Source organism: Notothenia rossii (assembly GCF_949606895.1).
Source record: "Notothenia rossii genome assembly, chromosome: 10".
Classification (NCBI taxonomy): domain Eukaryota; kingdom Metazoa; phylum Chordata; class Actinopteri; order Perciformes; family Nototheniidae; genus Notothenia; species Notothenia rossii.
The window spans coordinates 43,599,301-43,625,420 of record NC_136908.1 but is presented as its reverse complement, the minus strand read 5'-3'; the positions used below and the strand labels follow the sequence as shown (position 1 = coordinate 43,625,420).

Below are 26,120 nucleotides of genomic sequence, written 5' to 3'. Positions count from 1 at the left end.
AGTCCTTTACCTCACTGAGCTGTAGTTATCAGCCTCTCAGTCTAACAGGAGAGGACTCTCCTCCACCTCTCAGAGAGTCCTTTACCTCACTGAGCTGTAGTTATCAGCCTCTCAGTCTGACAGGAGAGGACTCTCCCTCCACCTCTCAGAGAGTCCTTTACCTCACTGAGCTGTAGTTATCAGCCTCTCAGTCTGACAGGAGAGGACTCTCCTCCACCTCTCAGAGAGTCCTTTACCTCACTGAGCTGTAGTTATCAGCCTCTCAGTCTGACAGGAGGACTCTCCTCCACCTCTCAGAGAGTCCTTTACCTCACTGAGCTGTAGTTATCAGCCTCTCAGTCTGACAGGAGAGGACTCTCCCTCCACCTCTCAGAGAGTCCTTTACCTCACTGAGCTGTAGTTATCAGCCTCTCAGTCTGACAGGAGAGGACTCTCCTCCACCTCTCATGCGGCTTTCACACCAGCGCTTTTCCCTTTCTAGCTCCGAGCTAGAGCTTTTCTGGTTCAGCTCCGGTTTCCCGTTTCTGCTCCCGCTTTGTTCACACCGCCCAGAGCCCGACTGGTGCAGCCGCTTCTGCGTCATGACGTCGACATTTACACCGCTGATTTGCTCCCCAACGGCGTTCACAATAACAACAACAATGGGGGACTGCGTCGGGTCGATGATCGTGTTGCTTTTAATCACACAAAGCCAGATTAAATTAAATATCGACTTCTCCAACCTTATACTTTTCTCCAGAGGGCCGTGGTTCATTGTTTATTAATGTGTCTCAGCGGCATTTACCGACCGTTGCAGTGCTGGCTGCTCTTCCACGGGAGTTTGTTCTCCCGTTAGCTCCCGGTTAGCTCACACGGCAGCGGCCGCTCTAAAGTATTCACTGTCTGACTGTCACACAAGCAGCTGATACATATCCCCAGTTCCCCTTAAGTGAAAGTGTGTCAGTCTGAATTGACGCTGTTTGGCATCACAACGCTGTTATGAAAGTTTCTCTGGTATAAAATGGCTGATGTTAGCATAGCAACCGAAGCTAAACTGACTACTTGCTATCCTATTGTGGCTTAAATCGTTTTCTACAGGCACATTTTACCGGCGTATTTTTATTATGATTCTTCTTGTGATAGTCGGACACGACAACCTATGTATTGATTCCATCCGATAGCTGCTATAATACATAACAAAACGTCTGCCTCTCTCCACAATGATCATCAATAACAGTGAACGAATGGTCAAAGTAAGGTACAACTTAACAGAATCACACGAAGCCTGGTTAGTGTTGCATGACTTTATAAAGTGTGTTATAAGCACTACTGCTTATAGGCAGGCATGACGAGACTCGTCAGTCGACCCATGTTCAGGGGAGGTGGGTTTAGTTTCCTGCACGCCTAGACGTAAGAGAGACGTAAGAGACGCTGCCTCTTAGCTCCGAAGCTCTTGCCTCTAGACCGACAATTTTTTGGAGCTGGAAGTGAACCGGATTCCGGAGCTAAGAGGCGGCGCCGCTGTGGTGTGAACAGGAAAAAACTGTACTTTTCAGGCTCCAGCTCCGAGCCAGAGCTGAAAGGAAGTTTCACTGATCCGCGTCCCCTGAGCCAAACTATAACTTCTGGCAGCTATCCTACTTGCTAAAGGCTAGGCAGATGGACTGGGGTACGTTGCAATGTGATATTACATGTTATAAGGAGAGTAGCGAGCAGGGGCGTCGCCTGGAACTGAAAACATTCGGGGCTTAGCCCACAGTGGCGGCGGCCGAGGCGCTACAGTGGAATTTTCTACTGCAACTCCCCACACGCACACACACAGTACACCCGCGATTGTTACAACGAAGGCTCGATAATCAGCTAACGGCATATAGGCAGGGGTAAAGTGCTATTTTTTTTTTTAGTGGGGGGCGGACCTCACCTCCTCTACGGGGGTCCGGGGGGATGCTCCCCCGGGAAGATTGTTTTTAAATATTGAAGTTAAAAGCATCAATCTGGTACACTTTGAGAGCAACTTTAGGGACTAAATGTATGGATACATCTCTCAACACCCATATGAAACACAACTGTGAACAGATTTTCTTTTTCTTTATGGATATTTTACAAATCACTCCCCTTTTAACTCTATTCTTGTTTTACTGCCATATAGTATTTCATAACTGTTTTTCCTTTACTCTCTCTCTCTCTCTCTCTCTCTCTCTCTCTCTCTCTCTCTCTCTCTCTCTCTCTCTCTCTCTCTCTCTCTCTCTCTCTCTCTCTCTCTCTCTCTCTCTCTCTCTCTCTCTCTCTCTCTCTCTCTCTCTCATCTCTCTCTCTCTCTCTCTCTCTCTCTCTCTCTCTCTCTCTCTCTCTCTCTCTCTCTCTCTCTCTCTCTCTCTCTCTCTCTCTCTCTCTCTCTCTCTCTCTCTCTCTCTCTGAATGTTGCATTCACTGAACACGGGAAATACAGTCCTGCCGTCCTCTCTTGTGTCATGATGAGGTTCACGTAAAGCACGGTTAATGTATTATATTATTGAAGGACAATTGTCCGGGGCTACAGAAAAAACATTCGGGGCTAAAGCCCAGGCCAGGCGACGCCACTGGTAGCGAGTGGCGCAATTTATAGTTTTAATTTGTACGTCACCAGGTGACTCAAAGGACTCGGGTTAATGGAGAAGGGAGACTCGTCACGACCAGCTCATTACTAGGATCCAGGTTAATGATCCGGATGAATCAGGACTCACCCATCTCTAATTGAGACACGGCCAAAGACTATTGGAACATGTGACCATTTGCTGTGTCTTTGACTGAAAAGTATAACATTCCTAACTCACCAGGTTGAAGTCTGAACAATGAAGTCTGAACAATGACAGTTGCCCCACATCAGTTTGTTTATATCTGTCAAATGTACATATATATATTTATATTAGACTTTAATAACTGCCATTTCGGCTTGTTTTGCACTTCTGGTTAGATGCTAACTGCATTTCTTTGATCTGGTTCTTGTAAATAAAGTTGATTCTGATCTAAGAGACTGTAAGCAGGGTTTTGGTCACCATCATCTAGATGTAAAGGGTAAATCTGGGCTGAGCTTTTCTTCAAATTCAAACATGTCAGATTGGAAACTGTATGTCACGCCTCCTCCCCCTTACCCTTCTAATTGGATAAGGTGTCGACACTCTGTTTGTGTCAAACTCCAGCCTGACAAGCCGGACTCACTCACAGGATTGTCCAGGTGTGGACGTCAGAAAGCCTTCAGCATCACACTTCAAACTTTCATCCAATTTTGCTTTTAGATGTGGTCGGACAACGCTTCATACAGAATCAGCTTTTTTCTGACATTTCCTGGTCTTAAATTAGGTTTAAAAGGCAGAACACTTGCTATGAAACATTTAAAAATGAATCAAGCTTTTATGCAGGATTTCTACCTTGTTTTTTTCACAATCACAGAGTAATCACAGAGTAATATCCATGTTATCAAAGGCAAACAATTGCAGCTGGCTGATATATTACTAATGCTGCCTGTCTCATATATAACAGAACACAGAGTGAAGCTGTAAGAGGGCAGCCTGACCCAGAATAAAACATGTTCCCTCAGCATCAGAATACACCCTGTTATCGCGCTGCACACATCACTGTGTGGATGGAGCCAATAAAGAGGGGCCCCAGGGCGTTCTGACCCAGACCGGACCTCAAACTTTCATGCCTAAAAGCTACAAGCTGCTCTGCTGTCTCAACAAGACACGCATTAACCTTTCCTGCGTTATTTTTCTGTGGAGATCTCCCACTTTGAAGTGCTTCCATTTAACCTTCATTTAACTTTTGTGTCATGCACTCCCAGGCGCCCCACTTTGACAGCGGAAGCCTTTAGAAGTCAGAAAAGGCCCGAGGCGATAGATGGCATATCAGCACATCTGTCTGTTCCAGCGCCAGGTTGTGAAGAGCTGTTCGTTCTCCTCTCCTGTTCTGCTGCTGACTGACTGGATCTCGCTGTAGCCCAGTGTCAGGGAGACACTTTAAAAAGACATGATCCTGATTTTGAAGCGGCCATTGTCTGATTTCTATTGGGAGTCAGAAACCAACACCAGCCGAGCAAAACTGTTGAAAAATGTAATCTATAGTGGACTGTCCCAATGACAGTATTTGCCTGCCAAATGAGTTATAACAAAAATACTTAAACGTGCATTCATTGATTTTCTTGACCATTTGGAGGCAGATGTCATATTTGCACATCCAGCAGGCACAGATCAACATTCACTTAAAGTCATGTTAACTGGTTCTCTGGGACTAAAGGTTCTTGCTCGAATCAACTTCAACTCCATTTTGTACCTGGTCCTTCCTCTTTTTTGTTTTCCAGTGCAGATAGCACCCGCTCAGTGTAGACTAGGGGTTCCCAAAGTGTGAGGCGCGCCTCCCCTGGGGGGCGCCAGCCGCCAGAAAAAAATAAAGAGAAACAGTGAAATCTAGCTAGTTAACTTCAGCTAAATGTATGCGAGCGGCAAAACATGGATATATTTTTAGTGAAGTTGCTAGTGAGAGAGGAGACAGCGTCTGTCAGAAAACGGAGGAAATATGACAATGATTATTTGATGCTAGGATTTTCATGGAACGGTCCTGATGACACTCCACTGCCACAGTGTGTTATCTGCAACAAGTTGCTAGCTAATGACAGTATGAAACCATGTAAACTCCGGTGTCATATTGACACGAAACACCCATGTTTGGTGACAAAGCCACAGGAGTTTTTTGACCGGAAGCTCAAGGAATTACAGTCACAGAACAATTTAACACATTTAACACTGTGAATACAAAGGCAACCGAAGCATCATACCGAGTGGCGTCACGGATAGCTAAGGCAGGTAAAACTCACAACATTGGTGAAACGTTACTCCTCCCTGCTGCTAAAGACATCTCCGTCTCAACTATTTCTCTCCGAGTGCAACGTATGAGGAAGCTGCCATCCTTAACCTCAACATGTTTAAAACATAAAGACAAAGAGGTTTAAAAAAGCTATTGTTTAATGTTTTAAGGAGGTGACGCTCAGCCAATCAAAAAAGAGAAAGGTAGCGAAAACGGAGCATTTTATGACATTTTCTCTTACTGGACCTCTTTGAAATGCAATTGAATACCCCTGCATTATAGCAACAACAACAACAACAATAATAATAATAATAATAATAATAATAATAATAATAATAATAGCAATAATAATTGGGAGGGGGGCGTGGCTGTGATTATGTTCTCTGAGGGGAGGCTCACCTTCCCACACTTTGGGAACCCCTGGTGTAGATGGAATGATCAGCTGATCGTTGAAGCGCCACCACGGGAAATTGTTCAACCTTTCAACAGCAACCAAACTGAATAACATCTACACTTCGTCAATTGTGTCTTTATTGTAGTTAATACTAGTTTTTGGGTTGGTATTTTTAATATCTAGAATGAGAGAATATAGAAACTGCGACACGAGTGACAACAAGGCCGGATTAGTACCTCAAGGGGCCCATGGGCACTGGGAGCTCAGGGCCCCTCAACCCACTGTCCAACACGTAACAACACCTCTACCCAACCCAACATGACCAATATTTACAATTTTCATTCAATCTGGCATGTCAATCGCACACCCATTTGTCAAAAGCAGAGACACAGCTACATAGTTCAACCAAAGTAGGCCTAGCCTTTTGCCCTTTCAGTCAAACATCACAAGACAAGGATACAATGGATAAGATCTCAAGACAGTGTATGGCTCAAGAAGACCTAGCTAATATCACTCAAAACCTCAGAGCAGCACCCCACTTCAAATGCCAAAATATGACTGGCTGGCTTTACAAGTACACGAGGAGTTCTATTTGTCACAAACATTGAGAGTTACAAAAATAAAACATGTATTGATATGTGGTTGCTCAACTAAGTGATCAGTATATGTGATAGAAGATATTATTGTGTGTGTGGTGTGTGTTACGCCCCGGTCTAGGGGAACCTTGGCGCAGCACAAAATTGCACTCTCCCCACTCTTCCCACTCCCAAGAAATGGTCAATGAGCTTTTTGAGATTTAATGAACTCTAAAAGAGGTGAGACAAACCCAACATAACAAACACAAATCGTCTTGACAGAGTTTCCTTAAACTTGCCTAGCCAAAACAAATAAAATAAAATACAGGCTTCTTACCTAACTCCTACCAGAAAACAGGAGAAAAAAAGGGTTCAAACAAAAAAGGGTTTCTCACTCCTTAACAAAACAAAGCGTGTCCTCAAGACGGATACAATTAGCTTAGCTTTACAAGGTCAACAGGACACCCAGTACAGGGTGTGTTAGAGAGGAATGGGAGACATCCCTAAATACAATTGAATAAATGAACTGGGGGAAGACCAGCAGGACAGCGCACGCAAGGGACAGAGGAGATGAGATGTGGCTTCCTCCTCCGACCTGTGAGGAGGAGGAAAGAAGCCATCCAAGCTGATCACTCTTGACCTAAAAGAGCTGGTGATGACCTTTGTCATAAAAGCCAGGTTAGGGCGTAAAACAGCTGAACTGCCATCTCCTTGGATCTGGAGACATGACGGAGCCACAGATAGAGCAGAGAAAATCACTCACCCTTTTCGCTGATGTTAGAGCCAAAAGTAATACTACTTTGGCTGATAACAGTTTAAGGGGAACCTGATCTATAGATTCAAATGGGGCTTTGCTTAGGGCGCGTAACACCAACGCCAAATCCCACTGAGGTGCCAGTGTGCGTGACACAGGTCTGAGTCTCCGTACTCCTCGCAGAAAGCGTTTTGTCAAAGGGTGACTAAACACCGCCCCGGCCCCGAAACCCACGTGACAAGATGATATGGCAGCAGCATATACCTTGATCGTGTTGAAAGCCAAATTCCTGTCCAACAACAGCTGGAGGAGCACGTGAGGCAGAGGGCACGTAATGGGGTCCAGGCTTTTTCCGACACACCAACTGGAACACTATCCACTTGGCTGTGTAGGACGCTCTGGTGGACACGGCCCTGGCTCCCTGGATGGTACAACATCTTGAGAGAGGCCAAGTCCCTCTAAGTGTTCCCGTTCAGGGGCCATGCCCATAAGTGCTGGCCTATCACTGGGTGACTGCTGATCACTCCCTCCACCTGCGAGAGAGCGTCCCCGGGCCACAGAATTTCCCACGGTCTGCCTGACAGCGTACGCTGTAGGCATGGAAACCAGGAAGCGCCCGTGCGCTCCGGGGCAATTAGGATCGCTAATTCTGCGGCCGTATTCATGGTCTCCACCATGGCGTGAAACTGGGGTCTGAAAAGCCCATCCGGGCTGATGGGAGCATCCAGCAGCCCTTTACTGGCCTGGGAGACAGTGACGGACACGCACAGAGTAAGCGCCGTGCTGGCCGCCTTGCTGATCTCCGACATACTGGTCTCTGGGGGGCGGCCAACGTGGGACGCCGTCCGGCAATCATGTTGGCCTGCTTCACCCCAAAAAATGCCGTCAGATTCGGCTCCAGAGGAGGAACATCTGTGAACCCCTCCACCTTTGTGAGGGGAACAAATGTGGCCACTGGAGCCTTCAGGATCCTGGGATTCGCCGACTCTGTCTCCTCTGTCCGGAGGAGAGGAGGGAGGGGAGAACCGAACGGTGAACCATGGAGGGAGACGGGGTAGGAGTCGTCGGACTCCTGCCCGGCACTCGGCTCCCGGAACACGAGGGCCTGGTCCGCGGCCTCTTAGGCCTGGAGGGGCCAATCGTCCTCCTCGGCTGCAGCAGCAAGAGCGTCCGCTCTGCGCTTCCTGACGGCCGGAGGCAGATTGCCACTGTGTGTGTGTGTGTTGGTAAACCTTACTTTATGGGGACATCAATCTGTTTACACAGTCACGTCATGGGGACCTCTGACGCTTTGGGGACAAAAAAGTAGGTCCCCAAGGGGGAAACCATTTTAAATGATTGGAAGATTCATTCTAAAAGGTGCCTGTGAAGTTTTTAGCTTTGTCCCAAATGGCATGTTTTTCGGTGGGTGTGTGTGTGTGTGAACAAGTGCTCAGTGGAGCCTCAAGAGGATGGACCCAGCAATTGCAGGTCCGCTCCTCACACACACATATTCCATATATGGTTAGCTCCACCCACTTCCTTGTCCCCATTAGGAAGGATTGTAGGAGCATATGACATTTTTAGCAATGTAAGTATTGTTATCTTGTTTATTTATTTGTTGTAGTCATAGTTTGTTTAATAACAAGTAGATAACTACTAGTGTAACTAATTCAAATTGTAGTTAAGTAACCCATTAATTATTACTTTATATCTTATGTTTAAGTTTGTGTATTTATTAGGACTATCAAGCTATTAAAATGTGTTTTATAAAATACATGTTGTGTGATTAATTAGTCTCAATCAAATCACAAATAGCAGTATTTCCCTATGAGAAGCATTTCCAATATTTTCATCGATCGAATTAATGAATAGACTTCAGAAATGCTCGTGTAGAGATTTTACTGGCAGCATATGTGGAAGGCACAAATGGCTAAGTAAAAGTACTGCATTGAAAATGTTGCTCAAGTAAAAGTACAAAAGTATTAGCAACAAAATATACTTAATGTTATTGTAGTTATCTTCATTTTTTAAATTCATTTTGTATATATGCACCATAACACCAAGACAAATTCCTTGTCTGTGTTAACCTACTTGGCAATATTCTGATTCTGAATCACGACTTTTACTTTTGTTACTTTAAAAATATAGCAATATTTACATCGAATAATTGGAATAAAATATGTGCATTTTCAATGTGCAATGTGCAGAATTCAGAGGGATGTGCAGTACTGACAGTATTATAATGAAAACAATATATTGTTTACATTGCATGTCACTTATTAGACGCTTTTATCTAAAGCAACTTACATGCATTCAATACTGTGGGCAATCCCCAAACCATGATCCGAAGATCAACGCACTACGACACTGCGCCACAGCCTCCCATACACATATACTGTAAAGCGTGCAGCCTACAAGGCAAGCTGTATATGTAGCCGGTCAACAGTACGTCAACCAGAAATACAGAATCCTGCAGTGGTGAGAGTGGTGATCAACCAAATAAGATGATCAGTGGCAGATATTCTGTACCAGACTTCCACCTATCGGCAGCTAACCAAGTGTTAATGCAAGTCAGAATTCTGTGGACGATGCAAATTACGATAACCCTTTTGGTTATGCAGCTGCAGGTGCTAGGAGCAGTGTTGGGCAAGTTACTCCTAAAATGTAATATATTACTTATTACTCTCTTTTGAAAGTAATAAGTTACATTACAATATTACTGTCTCTGAAATGTAATGAGTTACACTACTGTTTAGTTACTTTTTAGTTACTTTCACCAAAATAACCGCAAAAGAATGGCTAGGTATTTGAAATGCTAAAATGTAGTTTAGTGCAGCTCATTATACATCCAGTGAAGGGCGATGTGGTATAGCATAACAACTGTGTAGGCCCTTAAGGCTACTAACAACTTTTATTACACGGTTTAGTTGAATACTCGATTCTGATGTAAATTCTTAACATGTGACACGTTTTTAATACAGTACAGACCACTGTCAAGGACTATAATGAAGGTTGCTAAGGAGGATCAAGAAAGAGAAAGGGAAAGAGGTTAAAAGAGGGAGCGCTGGACGTCAGATAAATCACCAGAAGAAGATAGACAGGAAGTAAACAATAACAGGACACGGAATGGGCTCTGTAGTTTGTTTAGTATATGGCCGTGTACAGGCCCGATTCCAGAACAAAATGACTCAGGGTGCATCTGAGTTTACAGGGGGTGCAGCAGTAGTAGGTTTACATGAGCAATAGTGGACGGCAACAGCAATGAAAAATAGCAGTGATGGTCCACAATGAACAGATTATGGCATTTGTTATGTTTTAAAACCAAACAAGTGAGAACATTTCAAGTAAGTTAAAAGTGCAATCCTGAAATATTTCATATAGTCCAAAGTGGACTATGGCAAAGAAAAGCACAAAAGCTTCAAAACTGTACTGATAAAACAAATGAGAACATATTGTAAATCAAGGAAAATATGATTTGAACCAGCTCATGGTTTGAAATGGAAAACATTGAAAAGCAAAAGTATTATTAAAAACATGTACTAAATCATCACCTTGGTCCCATCATATACTCTGGGAAGAGAATATTTACTGTGCTTGAAAACTGCTATCACATCATCATGTGAGGTTGACTTTGTGACCTGGAGAACATTTCAGCTGCAACATTAGCTTGTTAACGTTAGCTTGGGATATGAGATAGTTTTGTAGCCATTTGTGGTGAAGGCATTTGTGCTATTGTATGCATTATTTTGTGCCATATTACTTCCAACTTTGATTCTGCCCTAGGCTGGTCCTTAATCTCCAGCCACTTTCTTGCAGCTCTCCACACCCAGGCTATGACCCCGACACGTTTTTGAAGGCTGGTGAATCTTTTCACCTCCACAGGATCCTTTACTGTCTTTCCTGTGAGATTCCTGGTAGGAGTCTGATCGGCTCTAGGTTTCTCCCATTGGCTCTTCTTTTTTATGATTTTCTGTGGGTCTTGGAGTTCATCTCTTTGATTCTTCCAGCTTGAGCTCTGGTCATGGCCGTATCCACCATTGAGGTCACAGAGGTCCGGACCTCGGTAATATTTGTCGAGCTGTGTATACAAAACTTGTGAAATAATTGCACTAAACGGGGTTCTTTGTAGTACTTCCATTTACTGACAGTGGGGGCGCTGCATAACTACGTAGCCTCGGTTAAAGCAAACAGAAGAAGACAACAATTATCAACAAACCACCGCAGCCCAGACTTGTACCGGAGCAGCGAAGGAGTGATGAAGTATCTAGAGATCTGAGTCCAGCGGGCTTATGAAAAGACTACGTCAGTCGAAGCTCAGTTTTGTTAAGGAAGAAACAGGACAGGCAGAGAGAAAGAGAAAGTGATGGAAGTCAGGGAGGAACTGCAGGTACAGTCACACAAAATAATGTAGGCTTAATAACCCCATCTATTTATCTATTTATCTATTTATCTATTTATCTATCCATCTATCTATCTATCTATCTATGTATCTATAACAATAGTCTTAATTTACAATAGACATCATTTTAAAACAACACAAATCTATTGCAGTTATGATGTCATAATAACATACAATTGCATAAAACACCATTTGCTTACATCTTTGTACTCTTTTGAGAATCAAACAAAACAGATTTAAAAATAAATAAAAATGCAAACAAATGAAATGAACTAAATGGCTGAATTGCTTTTAATTCACTGGCAGAATGAATTTGCACCCAAATAGATACGGGCAGAAGATGGTTCAGAGAGAGAAAGAGAAGCTGTAGCTCCCTCTCGCAATCGCGGCCGTGAAGAAGAGGCTCCACACAGCCCTATCACCTGACTATATATCTCATTTGGCTCCTCCTCTTCAATGTCCGTTGTTGCGCATTGTTGACAGAGTCACATGTATAGCAATAAACTGGTCTCGACGACGAGATCTTCTTTAGCCTTAACTGGCGTGGTTTATTTTCATATGTGTATTGCACCACTTGACCTGCTCTCCATGAGAGCTAGAGAGAGAGAGATAGAAGGGGAGGGAACAATCCCTTATATCTGATACCTGACGTCAGCTACAATAGCTGCGCCTCCTTACGCCTATAGCGCCCTCTTACTGTGGAACAGTTATAGTGCAGTTACATGCAGACATATTAATACTTACACTTAACACTCCCACTTATGAATGACGTGTATACTGTACAACTTTTCCGAGAAAAATAACAGTTCAAAACATCAAAAGAACATGGCAGTCAATATTACATAGTAGGAAATATTTTACACACCGAACATGACCCCTGCACATTTTTTCAATTTCAGTTTGGAGACAGGCTTGGTCATAGCGTCTGCAACCATGTCATCTGTAGAACAGTAAACCAGTGTCATCTTTCCTTCTCTGATGACAGATCTAATGAAGTGATATTTTATATCCACATGTTTACACCTCTGTCGGCACACAGGGTTTCTGGCAAGTGCAATGGTTCCCTGGTTGTCTTCATAAACAACAGTTTTCTTATATACATAGGTATCCATTACTTCGAGCAGTTGTTCCAGATAAATACATTTCTGTATTGTCAAGGCTAGAGCCATATATACGGCTTCACAAGTTGATAGTGCCACTGTGGGCTGTTTCTTTGTTTTCCATGAAACCAGTGAGCTGTCTACTCTGTACCCATACTCACACAATACCCTGTGGTACTTCTCCTGTCTGTGGCGTCTGCCGCCCAATCTGCGTCACTATAGGCTTGAAGCCCTAAGCCCTCGCTGCTCTTTCTGTAACAAAGCTGTCTATCTGCTGTACCTTTAAGATAACGGAAAACATGTTTTGCTGTAATCCAGTGCTCTTCTGTGGGATCAGCAAAATGCTGTGATAACTTACCCACTACAAAACATAGGTCAGGGCGAGTACATGTTGTCAAATAAATGAGGCTGCCTACAGCTTCTCTATACATTTTTATATCCGTCAATTTTTGTGCATCCTCATCTCATTGCTTTTGATCACATGGTGTTTCCCTAGTTCTACACTCCTGCATGTCAAAACGATTCAGGATCTTTTCCACATATCTCTTCTGGGATATTTTTGAAGAATTGGCAGACTGTTCGAAGTCCATGCCTAGAAAATGTTTTAACCTGCCCAGGTCCTTCATCTTGAATCTGGTGGAGAGCATATCTTTCACCTGCTCTAGGTTTCTATTGTTGTCTGCTTTAATGATCCAATCATCCACCCAAATCACAATTATCACTTTCCCTGACTCTTTTAACTCCTTTGTGTAAACACAGGGGTCTACTGGGTTCTGTATGAAGTCGTCTTCAATTAGACATGTATGAAGCATCTCGTTCCAATTTCGCCCAGACTGTTTCAGGCCGTAAATTGATTTCTCTAGCTTGCACACTAGCTTCTCTCCTTTCTTCTCGTAACCTTAGGGTTGTTCCATATATATGTCCCTATCAATGGGGCAGGTAGGCTATCTTCACATCCATCTGGTGTAAAATCAAGTCGTCTTCGGCTGCCTTCTGCATAACTACCCGTACACTGGTCGGATTAGCTGTAGGGGAGAATGTCTCACCGTAGTCTATTCCTTCCCTCTGACTGTAGCCTTTAGCTACAAACCTGGCCTTGTACCTGTCGTGCCCTTCAATACCCTCCTTGATTGAGTACACCCACTTGCCTCCCACTGTCTGTCTACCCTCGGGTAATTTTGTTAGAGTAAAAGTATGATTGTCCTCCAGGGACCTCATCTCCTCATCCATCGCTCTCTCCCATTTTCCTGATTCAGGGGATATCATGGCCTCTTTAAAGGTCTGAGGTACACCACTCACTACTATGTAGCAGTAATCTATGCTGGTAAGTGTACTGTCATCCTCATCACTTTCTCTCTGGGCATAGTCTTTCAGATACTTTGGGGGTTTATTTTCCCGGGGGGGATATCTCCCACTGCATGAGGCACGTGACGTCACCCTAGGGTGCTTCTCGCCATCATCCTCCGGTGTCTGTTGACCGTCTGTCTGCATGTCTGTGCTCAGTACACTAGGCTGTGTCGTCTCTCTTTCCTCACACCCTACTCTGGAGTCCAGCTCTGGCTCTTGTCTCTGTGTCTCGTTCTCACATGTTGTCTTTGTGACAAACTTTACTAACCTGTGCTTTTGCACTTTCCCCTTACCGGGATAATAGACTAGAAAAGCGGGGCTGCCCTTGTCATGCCCTACAAAAAGTCCTTTCTCACACCTGGACTCGAGTTTTCCTCTGTCCTGTTGGTAAGCATAACATACTGACCCAAACTTCTGCATCCTGGCTAGATCACATCTTTTTCCTGTCAGTGCTGTATATGGGGTGGTGCCCGTGTACTTGTTAAAACACCGATTTCTGGTGTATTCTGCTTCTTGGACCGCATAATGCCATATACTCTTAGGTAAGTTACCGTCTATTAGCTTACACCTAGCCATTTAGAAAAGAGTGCGCCCTTCCCTCTCAGCTATCTCGTTCTGGTGTGGGGAGTAAGGACAGGACGTTTCGTGTCTGATCTTGTTCCTTCTCAGCAGTGACTGAAACTCTCTATTTGTAAACTCTGTTCCGTTGTCGGACCTCAGGCATTTTACGCTGCCATACAGAGCTACATCTGCAAGGAATTTCTCTGTGGCCTGAAGTGCGTCACTCTTTGCTTTGAGAAAGTAAACAAACACTGCCCCTGTACACACATCTGTGAAAGACTGCATATATTTAAAGCCACCTATGGACTCATTAGTTACTGGACCGGCTAGATCTGTGTTAACTAGCTCAAGTGGTGTCTTTACTTTTTCTGTGGGACCTCTTTTCCTTGTTTGAGTGAACTTTCCCTTTATACACACATCACATTCTTTGTTAGGTCTATGCTTTTCACCGTTAATGTGCATGCCTACTGTTACCGCCTGCAGCTTCAGTATATCCTCGTAATTACAATGACCCATGATCTCATGCCATGTCTGAATATCATGACTGACATTACACACATCATTTTCATTACATTCTGTTTGTAGATAATACATTCTCTTGTACACCTCAATGTTAAATCTCGTACCGTCAGGCTCCACAAGAACATCATTACCTTCACTGAAGAACACCTTGGCACCATTTGCAGTAGCAGATTTGACAGAAAATAGTTATTGCGGGAACGAGGGTATGTAGAGGGCGTTCTTCAACGTCACTGTACACCGCCGCCCCTCACTGTCTATGAGGCATACCTGTGCGTCTCCTCTCCTGTGCGCCAACCCAAAAGTGCGCTTCCCGTCTGCCAGCTCCATGCTGTGTCTCTCCGGCTCGAAGGTGCTGTCAAAATTCTTCAATCGGTTCCTCTCGTTGATAATGTGGGACGACGCACCTGTGTCCACGATCAGTCCCTTCCTTTTTGCCTGCTGCTGCTGCGCTGACCAGCTGGCGTATGCTGTCTGCGCCCCAAAGGTGAAGTCCTCTCTTCCCGCTGCTCTCCGGGCGTCGTCTCGACTCGCCTCACGTCCACCGCTGCCGCCATCTTGTCCACAGCCGCCATCTTGCACGCGCGTACCGAGCGCTCTGTTCGCGCTTCTTTCTACACACTCTGTCTGCGTGTCCCGAAGTTTTACAGAAACTAAACCAAACAGTTTTTGTGGAATTATCTTTTCGGTGACCCTTCTCTCCACATCGCCATCTCCGTCGGGGGTCCGGTGTTTTTCTTTGGCGCTGCCCGGGCCTTCATTACCCTTTCTCCCGCCTCCTCGGCGACCGGGTCTTAGTCTTCTGAGGCCTTGTAGTTCCGCAACTTGGCCTTGAACTCCCCCAGCGACATGTCCGCTGAACCGTGCGTCACCAACAGTGTGAACGGTTTATACATCTCCGGTAGTGCCCTCATAACCATTGTTAGAAATTAAAATCAATGTTTTAATGGGGAAATGTAGTTTAAACATGCCATCAGTTTTAATGCTCTTTTATACTGAAAAACCAGAAATTCTTGTGCACAAGCAGTTAAGCTTTTATTCTGAAAATCCTTCATCTCCGGTTAGCATTTAGCATGTGGCTAATATACGATTTCCTGAAGAGGTGAATTTAGTAGCGAAATGAGAGAGTGGTGCAAACCGAAGCCTACTGACTTAACACTACAACTATAGATGTCGAGATACTACCATGCTGAATATTAAATGAAGGTACAGTTTATTTGAATACATTATTTACAGACGAGAGTAGCATGTGACAACATCCGGAATGTCCGGAAACCAAACGAGCCGAGAAGTATTGTTTAGAGTATTGATTACAGCGTTTAGAATGTGTTAAATGAAAAGTGATGAAAGAGAATATGAGGAGAAACGGCGTGTTAAGCATATATTGAATGTGAAAAGAACCTATCCTCTGTTTAAATGCAATAACGGACATTGGAGACGAGGCGAGCCGGCTGGCGGGGAGGAGCCAGCAGACGATATATAAACAGCACCGGAGGAGAGATCCATTCTCTTCTCTTCCCAACATTAGCAGCTCTGCTCGAAAAACGGGAGCCCGCTTCCAGGGTAATACGCTGGCAGTGGACCGCCACGGCCAAAGCCCCCGATCGCTCCGACAACGCGACGTTTGTAAAATAGCCGGACCCCCCGGGGGTCTCGGGGGTGGCCCCGGCGTGCCGGAAAACACCAAGCCCCCCCCCGAACGCCCCCCCCCCCATTTTAGGCGGCAATCGACGCGCTATGCCCCTTTGGGACCCTTTCCCTTCTCCGACCACCAGGGGGAGCTCTCGTCGGTGTCCGGCAACTCGATACGGGGGCCCACTTGGCTCTGGGCGGGGTCCCAAAACTCGATACGGGAGCCAGCTTGCAGCATATTTGACAGGTTTACTTGTACACACTTGTCTGAGTATTTATACACGGGGGGGGGGGGGGGTCCCACATCTCAATATGGGGGCCCATTACAGCATATTTATATTGATGTACTTGTACTCATGGGGTGGTCCCACAAATCGATATGAGGGCCCATGGGGAGGTCCCACAAATCAATATGGGGGCCCATTACAGCATATTTATATTGATGTACTTGTACTCATGGGGTGGTCCCACAACTCGATATGAGGGCCCATGGGGAGGTCCCACAAGTCAATATGGGGGCCCATTACAGCATATTTATATTGATGTACTTGTACTCATGGGGTTGTCCCACAACTCAATATGAGGGCCCATGGGGAGGTCCCACAAATCAATATGGGGGCCCATTAGAGCATATTTATAATGATGCACTTGTACTCATGGGGAGGTCCCAAAAGTCAATATGGGGGCCCATTACAGCATATTTATATTCATGTACTTGTACTCATGGGGAGGTCCCAAAAGTCAATATGGGGGCCCATTACAGCATATTTATATTGATGTACTTGTACTCATGGGATGGTCCCACAAGTCAATATGGGGGCCCATTACAGCATATTTATATTGATGTACTTGTACTCATGGGGAGGTCCCAAAAGTCAATATGGGGGCCCATTACAGCATATTTATATTGATGTACTTGTACTCATGGGGAGGTCACAAAAGTCAATATGGGGGCCCATTACAGCATATTTATATTGATGTACTTGTACTCATGGGATGGTCCCACAAGTCAATATGAGGGCCCATGGGGAGGTCCCACAAATCAATATGGGGGCCCATTAGAGCATATTTATATTGATGTACTTGTACTCATGGGGTGGTCCCACAACTCGATATGAGGGCCCATGGGGAGGTCCCACAAATCAATATGGGGGCCCATTACAGCATATTTATATTCATGTACTTGTACTCATGGGGAGGTCCCAAAAGTCAATATGGGGGCCCATTACAGCATATTTATATTGATGTACTTGTACACATGGGATGGTCCCACAAGTCAATATGAGGGCCCATGGGGAGGTCCCACAAATCAATATGGGGGCCCATTAGAGCATATTTATATTGATGCACTTGTACTCATGGGGTGGTCCCACAACTCGATATGAGGGCCCATGGGGAGGTCCCAAAAGTCAATATGGGGGCCCATTACAGCATATTTATATTGATGTACTTATACTCATGGGGTGGTCCCACAACTCGATATGAGGGCCCATGGGGAGGTCCCACAAGTCAATATGGGGGCCCATTACAGCATATTTATATTGATGTACTTGTACTCATGGGGAGGTCCCAAAAGTCAATATGGGGGCCCATTACAGCATATTTATATTCATGTACTTGTACTCATGGGGAGGTCCCAAAAGTCAATATGGGGGCCCATTAGAGCATATTTATATTGATTTACTCATACTCATGGGGTGGTCCCACAACTCGATATGAGGGCCCATGGGGAGGTCCCACAAGTCAATATGGGGGCCCATTAGAGAATATTTATATTGATTGATGTACTTGTACTCATGGAGTGGTCCCACAAATCGATATGAGGGCCCATGGGGAGGTCCCACAAGTCAATATGGGGGCCCATTACAGCATATTTATATTGATGTACTCGTGCTCATGGGGTGGTCCCACAACTCGATATGAGGGCCCATGGGGAGGTCCCACAAGTCAATATGGGGGCCCATTACAGCATATTTATATTGATGTACTTGTACTCATGGGGTTGTCCCACAACTCAATATGAGGGCCCATGGGGAGGTCCCACAAATCAATATGGGGGCCCATTAGAGCATATTTATAATGATGCACTTGTACTCATGGGGAGGTCCCAAAAGTCAATATGGGGGCCCATTACAGCATATTTATATTGATGTACTTGTACTCATGGGATGGTCCCACAAGTCAATATGGGGGCCCATTACAGCATATTTATATTGATGTACTTGTACTCATGGGGAGGTCCCACAAGTCAATATGGGGGCCCATTACAGCATATTTATATTGATGTACTTGTACTCATGGGGAGGTCCCACAAGTCAATATGGGGGCCCATTACAGCATATTTATATTGATGTACTTGTACTCATGGGGAGGTCCCAAAAGTCAATATGGGGGCCCATTACAGCATATTTATATTCATGTACTTGTACTAATGGGGAGGTCCCAAAAGTCAATATGGGGGCCCATTAGAGCATATTTATATTGATGTACTCATACTCATGGGGTGGTCCCACAACTCGATATGAGGGCCCATGGGGAGGTCCCACAAGTCAATATGGGGGCCCATTAGAGAATATTTATATTGATTGATGTACTTGTACTCATGGAGTGGTCCCACAAATCGATATGAGGGCCCATGGGGAGGTCCCACAAGTCAATATGGGGGCCCATTACAGCATATTTATATTGATGTACTCGTGCTCATGGGGTGGTCCCACAACTCGATATGAGGGCCCATGGGGAGGTCCCACAAGTCAATATGGGGGCCCATTACAGCATATTTATATTGATGTACTTGTACTCATGGGGTTGTCCCACAACTCAATATGAGGGCCCATGGGGAGGTCCCACAAATCAATATGGGGGCCCATTAGAGCATATTTATAATGATGCACTTGTACTCATGGGGAGGTCCCAAAAGTCAATATGGGGGCCCATTACAGCATATTTATATTCATGTACTTGTACTCATGGGGAGGTCCCAAAAGTCAATATGGGGGCCCATTACAGCATATTTATATTGATGTACTTGTACTCATGGGATGGTCCCACAAGTCAATATGGGGGCCCATTAGAGCATATTTATATTGATGCACTTGTACTCATGGGGTGGTCCCACAAATCGATATGAGGGCCCATGGGGAGGTCCCAAAAGTCAATATGGGGGCCCATTACAGCATATTTATATTGATGTACTTGTACTCATGGAGTGGTCCCACAAATCGATATGAGGGCCCATGGGGAGGTCCCACAAGTCAATATGGGGGCCCATTACAGCATATTTATATTGATGTACTTGTACTCATGGGGTTGTCCCACAACTCAATATGAGGGCCCATGGGGAGGTCCCACAAATCAATATGGGGGCCCATTAGAGCATATTTATAATGATGCACTTGTACTCATGGGGAGGTCCCAAAAGTCAATATGGGGGCCCATTACAGCATATTTATATTGATGTACTTGTACTCATGGGATGGTCCCACAAGTCAATATGAGAGCCCACTTCAGGGCTCCCACATCTCAATACGGTATAATGCAGGTATACCTATGGGGATTTTGGCGATGTCCCACATCTCTATATGATTTATAAGTGGTTTGGTTTATTATAACGACATTATATTTAATAATAATAATGCAATTTTTATAACTATTAAAGGAACTTATAAATTGAGTGCCAAGGGTAACATCTCAATACGGTATAATGCAGGTATACCTATGGGGATTTTGGCGATGTCCCACATCTCTATGTGATTTATAAGTGGTTTGGTTTATTATAATGACATTATATTTAATAATAATAATAATAATATAATATAATAATAATAATAATATAATAATATTAATAATAATAATGCAATTTTTATAACTATTAAAGGAACTTATAAATTGAGTGCCAAGGGAAGGGATCGAACCCCGCCCTTCCACACCAAGGAGCTACTCCCATTCCATTGCCCCACAAGTGGCGCTAAACTTACTTGGACAAAAGTATTATATATAGACTCCACTATAAAGTAAAAAGACATCGTTTTGGCGATTAAAATTGACAAAAAAACACATCAAATCACATCTACAAATCAATACGAAGCTAATGAAACCACTCTCAGACTCCTAGCGTGTTTACAAGTTTGAAAACGTAGCAATTGCTTTTCACATCACACCATTGTGTTTTAAGCATTTTAACGCTACATTTTCATATGTTTTCCGTCATCAAAATGTAAAAACAACATATCCAATCAAATCTACAGATCAATAGGAAGCTAATGAAACTATTCCGAGACCTCTAGCATGTTTAGAAGTTTGAAAGACTCATCAAAAGTTTCAAAATAGGGGGGGGTTTTTGGGGTTCTTTTTTGGGGTTAACCTAACCCTGAACAACTTTAATTGGTGGCGGGAAAACTCTTGTTTTAGCACGAAAAACGGACCAATGGTTGTGAAGCTATTTGTCACATGTTACTTCTCTATATAAAGGAGTTGACCTGCGCATTTTGACGCAAAACCCAGTTATTACAATGGAGAAGGTTTGCCCCCTGTGCAATAGAGGATATACAGCCTTAAACCAACACCTTAGGGTGTCACATCTCGTGAAAAATATTGAAGAGAGGGGGAAACTAGTGTTACTAGCAAGCGGGAGGCTAAATATCCGTTTTGAGGCATGCCCAGTGCAGTCCTGTGACTCACTGAAAGGAAAACGTCTGGACAGACATTTGAAGAGGAGCCACACCGGGCTGTCCGAGGGAGCCAAAAGTGAGTTGCGCAACAACTTGAAGAGGCGTCTTATATTGGGGAGTTTGGTGGCGCTGAGGGCGAGCAACCCTTCGGTGCCAATGGTTTCAACCCTAGACCTGGATGAGGCGGCAGGTATAGTGATCATACTGTGTGTGTGTGTGTGTGTGTGTGTGTGTGTGTGTGTGTGTGTGTGTGTGTTATAACGATATCTCAATGTGTTAGCGGGACCTTTCCCGGTCGTTTTCGCCATCGAAACTGAACATAAACACTCCAATTAACATCTAGAGCTCAATACGAAGCGAATTAACCTACTCCCAGATTCCTAGCGTGTTGAAAAGTTAGCGAGAAATGTATCCAAAGTATCCGAATATTTAGGTGAAAATGTAATTATTTAACGATATCTCAGTGTTTTACCGGGAGCTTTCCCTGACTTTTCCACGGTCAAAATGAAAAGATGACATATCCAATCGAATCTACAGATCAATAGGAAGCTAATGAAACTATTCCTAGACCTCTAGCATGTTTAGAAGTTTGAAAACGCATCCAACGCTTTTTTTTTCTGCCGTGAAAAACTTTAATTTTATTATGTTTTTAATTAATGTTTTATTATTGTACTCCCATTGTATTATTTAATATTGTAGTTATTGCCTGTTCAGCACTTTGGTCAACTGAAGGTTATTTTAAATGCATGACTGTGCTATATACATAAATAAAGATTGAGATTTAAGCACTGCCATATACATGAGTTATACAATATTATGTAATAACAATATAATATGCCATCACTTTTCAGGCCTAGAAGAGGAGAAGGAGGTGGAGGAAGAGGAAGGAGAGGAGGGAGAATGCCAGGTTACCAAACTGAAGGCTGAGGTGGCCAACCTGAAGGATGAGGTGGCCAAGCTTAAAAGACAAGCTAAAGAGCAAAATGATGGCCTTGAGCTTTCACAAACTTACAATAGGAATTTAAAAAGAGCCTATCTTAGGCTTAAGCGAAGTGCGGTGAAGGCAAACAAAAACTCGGTGATATTTGGCACTGCGGATGTCCTGGAGTATTCCCTCCCACAGACCTCAGAAGCGGACGAGGGGTCCTCTGAAATACCTTCTGGGACAATCCTGTGTCCCCCCTTCCCGGACCACATCCGCGCCCTCAGTGAGTGCATCTCTCCCTACATATGGTAGAATAAATGCCATGATCATTATAGAGATCATTTGTTGTCCATTGTCCACATGTGTTAATCGTCTAGTAAGAGATTGTTTTCCTATTTTTTTTCCAGACACCTTATTGGAGGAGTACAAGGAGCTGCAGGAGGAACCTCACCCAAATGCCAAGCTACTTAACAATGTGCAGTCCAAGCTGCACAGGATAAAAAAATTTCTTGGCTGGATGAGCAAGGGGCAGTCTGGACTTGCCAAACTGGAATTCCTGAACAATCAGAAACGTCTTAAGGGGTACGTGACTCAATTATTTGTAGCTTAATTGTTGTCACACACACACACACACACACACACACACACACACACACACACACACACACACACACACAGGTCAATAGAAAAAATAATATAACAGGAGGGTTAATGATTATCTTTGTGCTTGTTTCTTTGTATTGTAGATGGGCGGTTTATCTCGTTGATTGCGGGATGGCAAGGACCACCAGCCTGCATTATCTGAAGAACGTCAGGCAGTTCCTGGTTTACGTGAAGGAGACCCCACCTAAAACCTCGCGCCTCGGCCAGAAAGATCTGGTGATGGGCATCAGGTATCTGAAGGGTGCGATAAAGGGATGGAACCGCCATGTTGTCCAGCACCAGATGAGCGTGAAAGGCCGTAAGGACGCGGTTATGCACACGGTGGTGGAGCTCCAACAGTGCCGCAGATTGGCACTGTTGGCCATCCCCAAACTGCTCTGTAAGTTATAATACATATGTTATAATTAACAGGGTGATGTAGCAATGTTATAATTAACAGGGTAATGTAGCAATTCAAATCAATTGATGAAATAACACATATTCTATTTCCCTTGTCATTGCAGCAAAACTGGAACAACTCCACACAAATTCAAGCCTGTGGAAGCTGCAGGGGTACGTGGCTGCCTACCTGGCCTCCCTCTATGGGCACCGCCTGGGAGTGTTCCTTAACATGACGGACCTTGAGGTCAGCGAGGCAGTTCATGGCGATAAAGATGACTACTTGCTCAAAGTAAACACTTGATTTCTCCTATTTTTTCAAAGTATATTCAACCCACATTCCTTGTATGTGTAAACTTAATTGTCATTCTGATTCTGAATAGATGACACACCACAAGACTAATGAGGCCTTCGGAACCGCTAAGATGCTACTAAACAAGGAGGAGTACGGCTGGCTCCTCAAATTGATCGCATTTAAGACAAAGTATGCATCAACAAAAAAAATGTCACCGTTTGTGTTTTTCAACACCACATTTGGAAGGAATCGCAACCTCACAAAGCACCTACAGATGGTCTGGTCGGAGATGCAGTTGAAGGGGGATGTCAACTTCATAAGCCTGCGGACCGCCGTCGCCACCTTTGTAAGTGAAATGACACTAATGTAATACTGTAACTGATCTACTGTGCTCATTTTTACCTCACCTAAGCTTTGCATTCTGCTCTTGTGTCTTTTCTGCCTTTGTCTGCTTCAGGCAAGAGACAGACATGGCGAAGACTCTGTGCAAAGGAAGAGCATGGCGAGGTTGATGTGCCACGACACGGCGACGGCCGACAGACACTATGCCATGGACCTCTCCGTCGAACAGGCCCGCATTGGTCGTCTCCTCTTCGAACAGGCGCAGGAGACGACCAATTCAAGGACTCGGCCTCAGACTGAGGTAATTAAAAGACAAGAGTCATGTATAATTACTCATGTATAGTGCAGTGTATAGAAAGATAACTGTTTTCTCTTTTATGATCCAACAGGAGGAGGAGGAGGAGGAGGAGGAGGAGGAGGAGGAGGAGGAGGAGGAGGAGGAGGAGGAGGAGGAGGAGGGAGGGAGGGAGGAGCAGGAGGAGGAGGGAGGGAGGGAGGAGGAGGGGAAAGGGACGAAGAGGAAGAGGAAGGAGGAGCAGGAGGAGGGAAGGAGGGAGGAGCAGGAGGAGGAGGAGGGGAAAGGGACGAAGAGGAAGAGGAAGAGGAAGGAGGAGGAGGAGCAGGAGGAGGAGGAGGAGCAGGAGGAGGAGGAGGAGGAGGTCAGGACGAAGAAGAGAACCCCAAGGGTGACCAGGAACCATGCAGACTTAAACAGGGTAGTCAAAATGTCACAATTCAAAAAAATGTAGTAAAATATAACATTGAAGATTTAGATTTTCTTTGAGATTAAAAACTTTTAAAATACCACAATATGACTATGTATGAATCCCAACGTGACAAGTTAATTAAAATGTGCTTTATATTTTGTGTGCCAACAGAGAAGGTGCCTGATTATGCTGTCGCCACTTAAAAGAACCAGCCCATGCAAAAAGCCTCAGCACCCCCGGCGCAGTCGGAAGGGGAAACCGCGGAAACGTTTTCCATGAATGTGTTCTAGTCCGTAAATGTTTGTAAATATTTGTTGTTATTTAATGTTCTTTAATTGTTGTTATTTCATGTTCATCAATGTTCCTTGTTGATATTTCATGTTCAGAAATTATTGTTATTGTTATTTAATAGTGTAAATGTAAATGTTTGTAAATATTTGTTGTTATTTAATGTTCTTTAATTGTTTTTATTTCATGTTCATCAATGTTCCTTGTTGATATTTCATGTTCAGAAATTATTGTTATTGTTATTTAATAGTGTAAATGTAAATGTTTGTAAATATTTGTTGTTATTTAATGTTCTTTAATTGTTGTTATTTCATGTTCATAAAGGTTCCTTGTTGTTATTTCATGTTCAGAAATTATTGTTATTGTTATTTAATAGTGTATGTTTAAATAAATGTTTTCAATTGTTCAAAGTAGTATTCTGGTAATTTCTTTATGGTTCTGCTAAGTCATGTTGTGTCTAGCTCTGATACACTTGGTTCTATATACATACATATATGCAGTGGGTTTTAATATTAAATCATATTAATAAGTGGTTTATTATAATCACATTATTATATTGAATAATTCCAAAATAATAATAATAATAATAGTTATTATAACTATTAAATAACAGTTATTATAACTATTAAATAACTATTATAGTTATTATCTCTTAATTCAACTAATCATCTAATTCAAAAACTGAATGCCAAGGGCAAGAATCTGACCCTGCTCTCTCACACCAAAGGGCAACTCCTTATCTGTTGCGCCACAAGTGACACTAAAAATTATTGAACACAAGTCTTACAAAAAGACTCCACAAGTAACACATTTCTCTATCGTTTTGGTGTGGCATGTTCAGAATATGCTAGATTGCAGATATAGCAATATTTTAATAAAATATACACAGACACACATTTTTGATAGGGAGGTCGCAGGGGCCCCACATTTTGCAAGCAGGTTCAACACAAGTTAAGCAACAATCTCTCAAAGTCTCGGAGCGCCACGCACCTTTTTTCAATTTTTTTCAATTTTTTTCATTTTCTCCCCTCCCCCACCACAAGCCTGTCAGATTCTAAACTCCAGACAGGATTTTGTGAGAAAGTTGCCATCTTTTGGAAAAAACAATTCTGGGTGTTTTACAGTTTCCATACTTCAGATTCCTGATCTGGGTCCTATTTATAGGCCCCCTGTGAAAAAAATATCTCTTTAGCCCTTTCAAAAGTCATGCAACACAGCTGCTTTTCAAAAGGCCTTAACCGAAGGTTTTGTTACATTTTAAGCCATAAGCTTTGACATTTAGCGCGACCAGAGGCATTAATCTGCATCTGCTCTCCGAGGCGGTTCCAACGACACCAAGCTCAAAGCCGTCGGACCTTCCTAAGTGGCGTATACAGTGCGTCTACCATCCACAGTTGACCTTTGACCCTTGGAGCTTTGTTACATTTTAAGCCGTTAACTTTGACATTTAGTTGCAAAAGAGGCCCCAATCTGCATGGCATTTCCGAGCCCGTTTCAACGAGACCAAGCTCCAAGCTCTCGGACCCTCCTTTGTGCCCTAAAGGTCACAGTAGGCCATTAAAACGAAAACGCCTTAACGGAAGGTTTTGTTACATTTTAAGACGTTACCTTTGACATTTAGTTGCACAAGAGGCATCAATCTGCATGGAAATTCTGAGCCCGTTCCAACGACACCAAGCTCAAAGCCCTCAGACATTCCTTTGTGCCATAAAGGTCACCGTACGGCATCAAAACGTGACCTCTGACCTCAGTTTGATCTTGTTGAAGGTCG

General features: G+C 43.8%; 3 protein-coding genes and 1 long non-coding RNA gene across 4 annotated transcripts in view; 3 read left to right on the top strand and 1 right to left on the bottom strand.

Annotated features, from left to right (window-relative positions):
* Positions 1–26,120, top strand: part of LOC307023219 (uncharacterized protein) — a 241,693-nt gene that overhangs the window by 39,090 nt on the left and 176,483 nt on the right. The gene's annotated exons all lie outside the window — the stretch shown is intronic.
* LOC307023221 overlaps positions 1–26,120 on the bottom strand; it is a 60,556-nt gene that overhangs the window by 21,102 nt on the left and 13,334 nt on the right. The gene's annotated exons all lie outside the window — the stretch shown is intronic.
* On the top strand, positions 20,111–25,436 carry LOC307023215 (uncharacterized protein). Its single transcript, XM_079656328.1, has 7 exons — positions 20,111–20,941; positions 21,603–21,959; positions 22,084–22,258; positions 22,423–22,718; positions 22,843–23,009; positions 23,101–23,358; positions 23,470–25,436. The coding sequence occupies exons 1-7, from the start codon at positions 20,593–20,595 to the stop codon at positions 23,695–23,697; spliced, it is 1,830 nt and encodes a 609-aa protein (XP_079512454.1). The 5' UTR covers positions 20,111–20,592; the 3' UTR covers positions 23,698–25,436.
* On the top strand, positions 23,705–25,436 carry LOC307023216 (uncharacterized protein). The gene is made up of 2 exons (XM_079656329.1): positions 23,705–24,070; positions 24,233–25,436. Exons 1-2 carry the CDS (start codon positions 23,732–23,734, stop codon positions 24,338–24,340), a joined length of 447 nt encoding a protein of 148 aa, XP_079512455.1. The 5' UTR covers positions 23,705–23,731; the 3' UTR covers positions 24,341–25,436.

Bases quoted from the DNA above. Each gene is read 5' to 3' on its own strand.
- LOC307023216 (XM_079656329.1), top strand. From the start codon at position 23,732: ATGATCCAACAGGAGGAGGAGGAGGAGGAGGAGGAGGAGGAGGAGGAG. The intron at 24,071-24,232 runs GTAGTCAAAATG...GTGTGCCAACAG, and splicing joins ACCATGCAGACTTAAACAGG to AGAAGGTGCCTGATTATGCT.
- LOC307023215 (XM_079656328.1), top strand. From the start codon at position 20,593: ATGGAGAAGGTTTGCCCCCTGTGCAATAGAGGATATACAGCCTTAAAC. The intron at 20,942-21,602 runs GTATAGTGATCA...ATCACTTTTCAG, and splicing joins AGACCTGGATGAGGCGGCAG to GCCTAGAAGAGGAGAAGGAG. The intron at 23,359-23,469 runs GTAAGTGAAATG...TGTCTGCTTCAG, and splicing joins GGACCGCCGTCGCCACCTTT to GCAAGAGACAGACATGGCGA.